We start from the raw sequence: 10805 nt of genomic DNA, 5'->3' as shown, positions 1-10805 counted from the left end.
CGGTGAGGAGTTCTGCCGGGTTACCTGCAGGAGTCACTGTCAGGCTCCAGCTCTGCTTGCAACAAAAGCTTGGATATCTGGAAAGGTTCTTCCCGCAGAGGGTGGCCGGGCACTCGAACAGGATCCCCGGGGAAGCGGCCACAGCCCCAAGGCTGACACATTGTGAAGAGCATTTGGACAACACTCCCAGGCACATGGTGGGACTCTTGGGGTGTCCTGCACAGGGCCGGGAATTGGACTCGCTGATCCTGATGGGTCCCTTCCAACTCAGCATATTCTATGATTTTATGTTCCATTTTACAAGTTTTGTCATCACACATACAGGAACTTGGCTAAACTTTTCCTTCCCAAACACACAGCAGGAAAATTGTGCTTTATAGGCTGTTCAAAGCACATTTGGTTGCTGCTTCATCTGTCACTTGTTTTTTCTGCACAGGTGAGCAGTGGGTATGGACATGGACAGTGTGTTGTTCTCAGGCTCTTCTCTGCAGAGCCTTGCCAAACTGCTGCATGATGCACAAGACGAGGATGATGATGATGATGATGGTGTGGTGAGCTTTTCATAAGAGTTGCTGCTTCTTTTACATCTAGTACCATAGCCCTATCTTGTTAATAAAGGAGGAGCAAATCTCTTTTTCTCCAGAGGGAGTAAAAACAGAACGAAAACCTGGGAAGGTTTTGGACTGACTGAAACAGCGAGAGGGTACTTTAAGAGTAATAAACTCTTGAGGGAGAGTATGAGCAAGATGCCCCAGGAAAACAGGGAGACATTGTGAGCACAGCATATGAGGGAGGTTTAATTTTTCAGCCTGAAGGAAATGAGAACATGGAGTTGAAAGAGTTTTAGGTGCTTCAGACTTCCCCCTACTTTTTCCCTGAACTCTGCTGGAGATGAAGGCAATTACAGCCAGATACTTCATATGAAGGGGAAAATTTGCTACTCAACTTCTGAGTAAGGACCAAAATACCCAGAGGCAACTGAGTGCATTAATTTTATACGTCAGGCATTGAAGAACTGTAGAGATAATTGATCACTGATGTACAATATGTAGTTTGGTGGTTGTAAAATAGGGAAAGGTGGATAATCATGCTAAGGTGCATAATCCGAAGGAATAATGAGAGAAATATCTGAATGTGTTCTTCTGTATCAGTTCATCTCAGGAGCAGATGAAGATCACAGTGTTTGGAGAACATGCATTATTCCTGCAACACACAACCACTGCTTTTATCTAGGTCTGCCTGTGTGCTGGGAAGAAATATTCCCAGGAACCCCACAGGTGCCAACAATGTAGAAGGCCTCTGTGAAGGCTCAAAACTTTGCCAAGTCACTTAGGATTTTGAACAGATCATATTTTGACATGGATAACAAAAAAAAAAAAAAAAGAACGGATAACAAAAATGGCAAATGCCTCAGTGTTCCTCCAAATCGCTCTTCAACAAAGAGCTGACCAGCCCCATTAGTGGCAACACATGTCATAATTTGGGATAAAAGGAGTGCATATCCCTTGAAGGTTTCTTTCAGTGGGTTACAGATGTGGTCCTTCACACTCCAACTATCCTCCAACTGTTTAATGCCTGCCTTTTAAACCCAGCATTATTGCTGTACATCTCTGCAGTAAACATCCTGATTTTAAAAATAATTTGTTTACATCTTATTAATAAAATGAATGACACTTCAGAGACAGGAATGGAAAATTGCCACGAGGGATGTCAATTAAGTCTGAGTCAATCTGGGTAAATTGAAATCTTTATTTTGATTTAATTTAATGCTCTGTGCATATGAGGCACTTTTATCGAACCAAGGAATCTTCATATATAGAGAAATGCCTCACTTTGGCCTATTAGCACCAAATTGATTCATAATTAGAGGAAAATGCTGTTGCCTCATGATCTCTACTGTAAAAAGGAATTAAAATGCTGTGATGGGGCTTTCATGTAGCACCCTTGGTTTCCTGTAATATTTTCATGGCAGGCAAAGCATGGAAATTTTGCCAAAATGCCATGGAAACCAAAACTCACAAAGCACATCTGTCTGTGTTAATGGGCTTCTGTGAATCCTGCTTAAACCCAGCGTGTCAAGGTCAATTTCTGCTGTGTGAGAGAGAATGAGGCAGGGAGAACGTTCAGTGGTTCCGTCATGAAACTGTGGGATAATGCTTTTTCAATTCCATCAGGGATTTGTTTGAGCTCAGATAGCATGTTATATTTACTGACATTATGGTTGTAACTGAGTTTGGCTTTATGAAAATTGATTTAAGATCATTTTGCCTTTCTTTGCAGTCACGCTGTTCTGTTGGTGCCATGACTCCTGGGAGTGTTGGACCAGTAAAGAAAGAGACCACCAGTAAGGAGGATTATTTGTATGTTTTGGCATCCAGTCTCATGTCAGCAGACTGTAACAGCTGTAGTAAGATACCACTGAAGGGTTTGCTGCAATAAAAGAGTGATCACTGACCTTTGAGATGGGCATAGCATGACATTTCATACAATTACACTGTACAATTATTCCTTTCCTGAAACCTTAACTGTAAAACATGCAAAGTGAAGCAGAAAGGGAAATGCCAGAGCAGCCTCCAGTGGAGATAATAACAGTTCAGAGTGCAGCCTGCTTAGGGGCTGCAGAGATCACAACTGAGCAGCAAAACCTCCATATAAGTAAGACAGAAAGACTTTTTTGGTAAAGTCTTGGCAAAGTTAAGTTTTTTTTGAGCTAATGCTGTCGCATTATTGAGCAGCTTAGTTATGAGCCCTAAGAAAGGCCAACAAGGGCCAGGGTGAGTTTTGCAGGAAAGGAACTGTGGCAAATATAACAGATTATTTTTGCTTGGGATTCCAACAATAACCAGAGGTTCTACTCTAAAAAACTTCAAGTTTCACATTTACCAGCTTACTAAAAGAATATTTTTCCATGCAGGATAGACATAAACCATACTTCCTGCCCATAGACTTTCATGTGTCTTAATCACCTTGTCTGGAGTGTGCCCAATAATTAATGGGAAGAATTGGATTTCTCTGTGAGGAGGTGGTCCTCTTGTGAATAACTGCTCACTGAAAAATCTCTTGTCAGGGGGCTTGTGGGAGATTAGTCTTTCATCCTTCTACACTTTACCCATTTTGAAGTGCTAGATATTTTATGCCAGAGAGGAGGATTTCCAGGAAATAAAGGTTGGGTAAAGGAGATTTAAGTGAAAGGAAAACATCCTCCCTCTGCAAATCCTCATTCATAAGATAGTGAGGTGAAGAAGACTGTAATCATTACCTAGAATGCTTTTAATGCAAAGATTTTTCTAAAGCCTAGAAATACTTTTCTAGGCTTTAGAAATGGCTTTTCTTTTTCTTTTTCTTTTTTTTTTTTTTTTTCATTCTTGGAAAATATTCTAAGCTTTCAGCAAACCTTAAGGAACAGAGACATTTCAAAATGTGTCAGTATGATTTTTCTCCGCACTTACAGGTACTTTTCAAGTGAAATCTGAAAACAAGAAAACCATTTGGAATACAGAGGAGGTCCCAGAAGGATCTGAATTTGATGATACCTGGGACCCTAGAGAAAAGCCAGAGTAAGAGAGCTGAGACTGCCTGTGTGGGCTTTACATAGCATTAATGGAAATGAGTTAAACAGCATCTACAGCCATCTGAAAAGCTCGTGTCGTGCAAGAAGAAAGGAAGGATATCACTGTTGCATCTAAAGCAACATGTGAGGAATGGTTTTAACCCCTCTCTTGAAACCTTCTGATCTCATAACAGAAACGTAGTGTTGTTTTTTCCCATCATAAGTTTACATGCAGTGTCAGTTACTTGTATAAAGTGGGATTAGGAGGGGAAGTAGGTCAGAAAAACGATCTATTAACTTTAAAATATGCCATTTATGTGAAATACCTGCTTTTTCCTGCTGCAACCGAGATGCATCCATTTTTCCATACTCATAAATTCATAAAGTACTCCAATGTATATTTGCATTTCAAAGATTTAAGCTCTTTAGAGACAAATAGTACTGCAGGAAGAAAAGCTGTGTGCAGGCAATTTTGAGCTCTTAAATCTTGTCATTCAATCTTAGTCTGTCAAAGCACAACTTAAAACCAGAGCCTTTTTCCTTGCTCATAGAAAAACAGTAGCAAAAGTGTTCTTGAAATGGATATAATCAGGCAGATAACTTGTAGTTTGTAGAGGTCAGAAAGCCCTGAGGGTCAGTCCATAAAGCAGCTTTTGCATTTCCAATCATTGTTCCAATGCCATATCCTGGAGTGTTAAATGCTGGAGCAGATGGACTGTAGCCCATGAAGCTGCACATTGTACACCAGAATCTTCCCTCTCCCCTGCACATGAATCAGGACATGAGGTGTCCAATTTCCCAGTTAAACACAGGACTGAGACCCACATGAACGGGGACTCAGCCTTTCTGAAAATGAGATATTCAATTTCCCAGTTAAACACAGGATTGAGACCCACCTGAATGGGGACTCAGCCTTTCTGAAAATGAGATATTCAATTTCCCAGATAAACACAGGATTGAGACCCACCCGAATGGGGACTCAGCCTTTCTGAAAATTATTTGGCATTCAACCTCATGCACAGTTGTCCTTGAAATGGTCTCCCGTCAGGTATAGAACATGCTCTCTTTGTATTGTGGGCACAACAGAAGCTTTTCTCATTACATTCTTTGACCCTTCCCCTCTGCAGTGCTTCTCCAGCCTCAAGCACTTGTGACCCATGTTGCACAGATGAAGAGAGAGTATAAGTCTTTATAATAGTTCATCAAATGAAGCAAAGAAAATGTCCTGAAAGGAGAACAGATGGCTGCAGAGGTGCATCCAAAGCTATTAGACACATTTGTCATTGGCTTAGGAATTATTACATATGCAGGTGCACAGTGGAGATGTGAAAGGCTTTCCACACACTTTCTACCAGCTGAGACAAGTGTTCCACCCCACTAATTTTGCTGAACTTAGTAGGAGTAGCATATGTTATAAATACAAATTTAGTTTTCATTTCCTCATTCATTAATTATCAAGAGCAAGGGAATACGTGATTCTACATTTTGTAGATGTGAAGGAGGAGAAAATAAATGTTGGCTGAATGCAAAACAGAATGTTGTGCTCAAGCTGCAAGAATATGCTAAAGGACAGAACAGAACACACATAATTGTGACATCCCCCCTTTCAAATTCATTCCCCAAGAGTTTGTGGTGTTTGAATGGTTTGGATCAGTATTGTATCCACTTAGGATGCATTTCCTGATCCTGCAAAGGTTGGTTAGGGAAGCAGAGGCAGCATGGTGAGTGCTTTGGAAGGTGGAGTCAACAATCTTCAGCTGTCTTCCAGCTGTCTCAGTCATGGCTCTGAACAGAAACCCAGTGCAGATGGATTGGAGCCTTGAAGGGAGACTGCAAAAAAGGAGAGACAATGTGAGGGGGATTTACAGTCCTCTGAGAATCACAGTCTCCTTTAGTCTTCTGCCCCTTCTCCAGTATTGCTAGGCAATGACTTCTCTTTCTCAGGTATGAGATTTTCTTCAAGCAGCATGTGGGAACAGAGGATGTCTTCTTTGGGATGACGGGGAAAGACCCCTCCACAGCCTGCTGTGAGGATATAGTGGTGAGCTGAGCCTGGAGCTCTGATCCCTTCTTTGTGCTCTTTCTCTGTCCTTTTCCATCTTCCCATCTTTTTGAGGGACAGAATGTAAACATCAAGCTCTACCGCTGCCTTTGACCTCCTGTAGCATTTTCTTGTGGTTCTCCAAGTGTTTGTAGGTGACATTTACAGTTGCTAACCTGAGGAACTTGTGTATCTGCTCAAGGACCAAGTGTGCTCAAGGGAATCTGTGCAAATGCATATGCCCCATATAAACTGGAAGGGAATAAAACATAGCTCTAAGATGAAGTTTCATCTCAGACACAATTTTGGGGAGGAGAGGGGTTGGGAAGGAGATTTTTTTCATCTTCCTGCATTTTTTACAAGGAATGTGGGCTAGCAGAATGCTACAATGCTGACAGCCTTTAAAGTTACAGCTATCAGATCCTGCCTCATATTTACATAATCAAAGACCTCCCTGGTTTCTGAGCTCCAGGACAGGTAGAACTGCTGTGTTATCTTTCTAGCAGAAGCAAACTGTCCCTGCAATGCACAAAGCCTGAGGCTTTTGCTGGATGTTGAACACCTGTCAAGCACATTAGCAGCTCAGGATCTGGAAGAGAGTAGGATATCAATACACATCACTGAGCTATTGAAAGCAGTGATTATCACTGTCGTATTTTCTCTGATACAAATTACCTACTCAAAATGTTGCTCTTTGATACTAGCATTGAAATATTCATGAAAATGAGATCTTTTATGGCTTTTAGGGCAACATATGTAATCACAGCTTTACCTCTGCCCATCATTTCAGATTAAAATCAAGCTGCCAGACACAAAGTACTCAGACATCGCATTAGATATCCAGGACAAGGTTCTTGACCTTCGAACTCCCAAAAAGTAAGTGTAGCACAATTGATACAAGTACACTTAATATCTTGTTTGAAATGATGTTTAGCCAAGCTTTCAACTGCAGGCTGTGTGGAAATCAAAGCTAATGATTGTACTATTCATTGCTCGTGAGAAATAGATACAGAAAAAATCACCCATAGTCCATCCATAGGTGTATAATGGGCTGGCATTGAATTTGTGATACTGTCTAGTAAAAAACTGCTTTGAGACAGATTTTGGCTACTTAAACAACAAGGCTTCAAGGGCCCAAAACATCTGGCAAAGAGCTGCCCACAGTCTTGAAGGACTTCTTGTCTAGGATTTCTAAATACTAATTTGTACAAATATATATGACCAAAGATGGTTTAAAAAGTGCAGATAAATTTTCAGTAGCTGAAAGCCCAATTATGGACATATCCAAACACAGATGCAGAGATGGAAATGTTACAAGGTTTCCTGAAGAGATTTCCTTTGATTTTTTTTTTTTTTTGGTAGAGCTCTTTCAAGCCTACAGAGATAATCAACTGACTGATACACTCTTGGACTTCTCAGTCTTCCTCCATCTCTCCCTCAGCGTGCAATGCCCTGCCTGAGATTTCCAGATAATTCCCATGTCTGTTTTGCTTGAAGTCCTTCTTCACAAAGACTGCTTTCATAAGAAACCTTAATCCTCTCTGGGCTGACTTGCTGCACTGAATGGGATGTGGGAAGATCTATATGTGAATAGCTTTCTGCAGATAAATTCAAGGTGCAAGCCATGGATTAAGGCTCAAATAAGTCCCCAGTAGGCTAACTATAGAAAAGCTACTTTTCTCACAGCCAAAACCAGGCAGAGTGAGTTACCCTGTGCTTGGTTTTAACTCAAAGGTGCAACAGGAGTGGAAGAACATTTAGAAATGTTAGTTTTGAAACTGGAAAATTGGGAGGAATAATTGTTCAGCTAAGGATTTACAGAACCTATGGGCAGTAAAAGAAGTAGCTTAATGCAATAGTGCAGATGTAGGAAAACCTCAGCATCCTTTTCCTTTTGCAATTCTATCTTTTTGGTGACTCAGATCTGCCATTATCTTCTCAGTACCCAGCTGTCTCTAGTCACAAGCCTAGCAAATAAAAAGTTCACCATAAATCTGATGGTTGCTTGGGTACAGCCTGAACCAGTGCTGCTTTTACAAATATAAGTGCAAGTCTTCTCAGTATGAAAGAAACAACCAAGATGTCAAGTGCCACATACTAAAAAACACTGTTCTCCCACAGATGGGGAGGAAGACTCAAAGGAACTGCTTCCAACTCTGTAGTCCTGGGGCTGCTTCTAAGCCAAGCTGCTTTTAGGTGATGGAAATATTTCAGGGCCAGTCTAGCTGTGCATGAGGTATTGCAGGTACCCCACAACCTGTCACAAGAAGGAGATTTATTGGAATAACCTTCCCTGGCATACTGATTGAGAAATTGCAGGAGTGACTTGCAATGACATCTCAACTGCTCACCTGATCTGAGACACCAACATTCACTGTGTCTTCTTTTACAGGAAGCTGCTGCTGCACCTCCCCTACCCTGTGAACAGCAAGGAGGGTAGAGCTCGTTTTCTCTCTGACGAGGAGACCTTGGAAGTCACCTTGAGAGTATCAAGGAAGTTTGATTTCATAAATTCTTCTGATGAATAGAGAGATAGAGAGAGTTTGCAAAAACTAAGGTTCTAGTTAGAAGTGTTTTTGAAACCCAGCTTGTTCTGCAGTAGTAGATTGTTTCCCTTGAACAGTCCAGGGGGAATGTCTCTGGAGAAATTAGTCAGGAGGAGCACAGCACCCACAGGTTCTAAAAGCTGATGCTGTCTGGCTCTTACACTGCTCTGGTTAACTTTCTGGTTCCTTCAGTCTGATACAGACCCTGTGAATCAGAAAGTGGGAGATTTCTGGAAGCCAGAGAAAGCCTTTTGTGTGGTTGTGGCTGAGAAGTAGCACAGTGAGGCTCTGGACAATGAGTCTGGTGCTTTGGTACCGTTTCAAGACTTGCAACTGTTGTCCTTGCTTGGACTCCGGTGCTGGGACTGGGGCCAGTTCAGAATCTTCTCTTACCTATTTCTTGGTGAGAAGATCAAAGTTCTTCAGGGATCCATATGCACATCTGAGGCTCCTTTACGCTGGCAGAACAAGTTAACCAACTGTAGTTGGATTGTTGAACGTCTCAGCTCTTTTGAACAGTTTTTGACAATTTATGGTTCAGTGTTGTCTGTTCACCTGCTGTCCCTCCAGCTATTCTTCTGATCTTTCTTGATTAATAAAATAATAGGTTCTAAGGAACAGTTCCAGTTATCTTTGAGTCTGCCTTCTCTATATTAAGCTCTGAGAGACCTCATAAAAGTTGATATAAGAGGAACTTTGCATAACAAAGCTTCTCTCAAAGGGCTGAAATGCTGCAAAATCTGCTCTTTGGCCTTCAGGTCCAATCTAGATGTTTCTCTCAGTAGCTGCTGGGCAAATATATTCATTTAACATTGTTAGTCCTGCAGGAAACAAAGGTACTTGCTCAATGATCAAAGTGGAGAGGACAAGCAGGCCCTGGTAAGTTAATGCTACACTTAAACCAAAAACCTGTGAGTACTTTCAGAGCAAAATGGCTTGAGTCCTGCATTCTTCTGGGGTGGAAGTAGAGGAAAATAATTGACCATCTAGGCTGCAGACAGCACCCATGCAGCTAAATTTTTGGCAGGCTGTAATGGGAAGATGGACACTCCATGATGGACTGCAGACAGACAGTGAGTTTAAAGGTGTAGTCACAGTATGTTTGTAATCACTGCATTGTAACTCCAGGACAAATCAGGCTGATGTCTGGACATTTCAACCACTTCCCTGAAAAGTGAACCATTGCTTGGGTCAGAATAATCCTAATCAACTTCTGCTTTAGCCTTAATGCACTGGAAAGCAGATATCTCAGTTATGATTCATTACAAGCTATGAAATATGCTGGTAACACTCAGGGGCTACTCCAACTGGTATCTGTTTAAGTTTCCATAAATTGGATCTGAATGTCTCTTATTTCAAAGCTGTGGTTGAGCAGGACAATGTAGATGTATGAGAAAAGGCTGAGATCATTCCTCCTGACTCAGTTCTTCCCTCCTGTGCTTGCCAAACAAGCTGTTTCTTGGGAAAAGGTTGCCTTTGTGCTCCCTAGACAATATGCTGCTTAATTTTTGCATTTCTTATACTCATTACAGGAAAAGTGGAAGATGGATCAGTATTTATATGCATGTGAAGATAACATTTGTCCAAACTAATTCAGTACATTTATGGCAGGGTACAACTCTTCTGAGCCCTGCTCCAGTGCTCTCTCCACAAGGTTATGTTGCCTTTATAGTTGGGAGTAATAATTTACTAAGCCTTAAATCATCAAGTTCTCTTTAATTTAATGTCAGTGTTTGATACTGAAAACGGTGATGAGTCTGGCTCATTGTGCCTCTCTCCAGTGTTTTAGTTTCTTATGGAAATGAGCATATGCCACACTGGTATCTGTATCGTAATTTATGTCCAAATATTTTTTAACCTGAGGGCATTTTATCAGCATTCGGGGACAAAAGATGAGTCTGGCTCATTGTGCCTCTCTCCAGTGTTTTAGTTTCTTATGGAAATGAGCATATGCCACACTGGTATCTGTATCGTAATTTATGTCCAAATATTTTTTAACCTGAGGGCATTTTATCAGCATTCAGGAGACAAAAATCTGAGGTAAGTATGTTTTGTAAGAAAGCCAGCTGCTGAATAGAAAAGGGAAATACGAGTGTGTACTGCTTAAGGGGGAGGCTGTAGTGTGATTTCTTGTACCTGCTGGCCACTCACTCTGTGCATCCATCTCCAGGCTCCTGTAGATCATCCATGAGGGGGATTGGTTGGTGACACTGGATGGGAAAAGGGTGATATCCTGGCAGGGTGAAGCTGAAATCACAGAGTGAGCATATAGGAACACAGGGAACAAATTCATAAGCAACCAGGCTTTGTGGGTTCCACTCGGGATAAGCTCTACTGCCCTTTTCACTAAAGCAGGGACACTGCTCTGGGGGTGGGCAGTTTGCAGGGCTGGTTGGATCCACTGCCTGAAAGCACCATCATCACCTGGAGAGCATCTCACGTTCTCACTTTCTTCCTATCAAGGACACAGAAGCTGCCCTAGACAGAAGGTTAAGTTTTAGTGTTTGGATTTTTTCCATATATCCTCCCAGGAGGATACTGGTCAAAAGGACACACAGGTTGTCAAAATTCCCAGAAATCTGGAGGCTACTGCCAGCTACAAGAGTTGACTTTTTTTGCACAGGCTTGAGGGCAGCTTTGCTTTGCTGAAGGAGCACTGGCAGAAATC

The 10805-nt window shown here is 41.6% G+C and overlaps 1 protein-coding gene across 4 annotated transcripts; it reads left to right on the top strand.

The window, feature by feature from the left end:
- Positions 1–6: 6 nt before the first annotated feature.
- PIH1D3 (PIH1 domain containing 3) lies at positions 7–8767 on the top strand. Of its 4 annotated transcripts, XM_017737518.1 has the most exons (7): positions 7–197; positions 437–551; positions 2281–2344; positions 3452–3557; positions 5495–5591; positions 6382–6467; positions 7984–8767. In XM_017737518.1, exons 2-7 carry the CDS (start codon positions 450–452, stop codon positions 8117–8119), a joined length of 591 nt encoding a protein of 196 aa, XP_017593007.1. In that variant the 5' UTR covers positions 7–197; positions 437–449; the 3' UTR covers positions 8120–8767. The 4 variants fall into 4 exon arrangements, with proteins under 4 accessions (XP_017593007.1, XP_008634423.1, XP_017593009.1 ...); XM_008636201.2 differs by lacking the exon at positions 7–197 and having other exon boundaries at positions 227–551; XM_017737520.1 differs by lacking the exons at positions 7–197; positions 7984–8767 and adding an exon at positions 6954–7977 and having other exon boundaries at positions 227–551.
- Positions 8768–10805: the final 2038 nt, after the last annotated feature.

Source organism: Corvus brachyrhynchos, unplaced genomic scaffold (assembly GCF_000691975.1).
Source record: "Corvus brachyrhynchos isolate BGI_N302 unplaced genomic scaffold, ASM69197v1 scaffold346, whole genome shotgun sequence".
NCBI classification, from domain to species: Eukaryota; Metazoa; Chordata; class Aves; order Passeriformes; family Corvidae; genus Corvus; species Corvus brachyrhynchos.
This window is presented reverse-complemented; position numbering and strand designations above follow the sequence as displayed.

What these genes read in the sequence shown, in the direction of transcription:
- PIH1D3 (XM_017737518.1), top strand. Translation starts at nt 450, where the DNA reads ATGGACATGGACAGTGTGTTGTTCTCAGGCTCTTCTCTGCAGAGCCTT. An exon ending in AGTAAAGAAAGAGACCACCA is followed by an intron (nt 2,345 to 3,451) that starts GTAAGGAGGATT and finishes CCGCACTTACAG; the next exon opens with GTACTTTTCAAGTGAAATCT. An exon ending in CCTGCTGTGAGGATATAGTG is followed by an intron (nt 5,592 to 6,381) that starts GTGAGCTGAGCC and finishes CCATCATTTCAG; the next exon opens with ATTAAAATCAAGCTGCCAGA.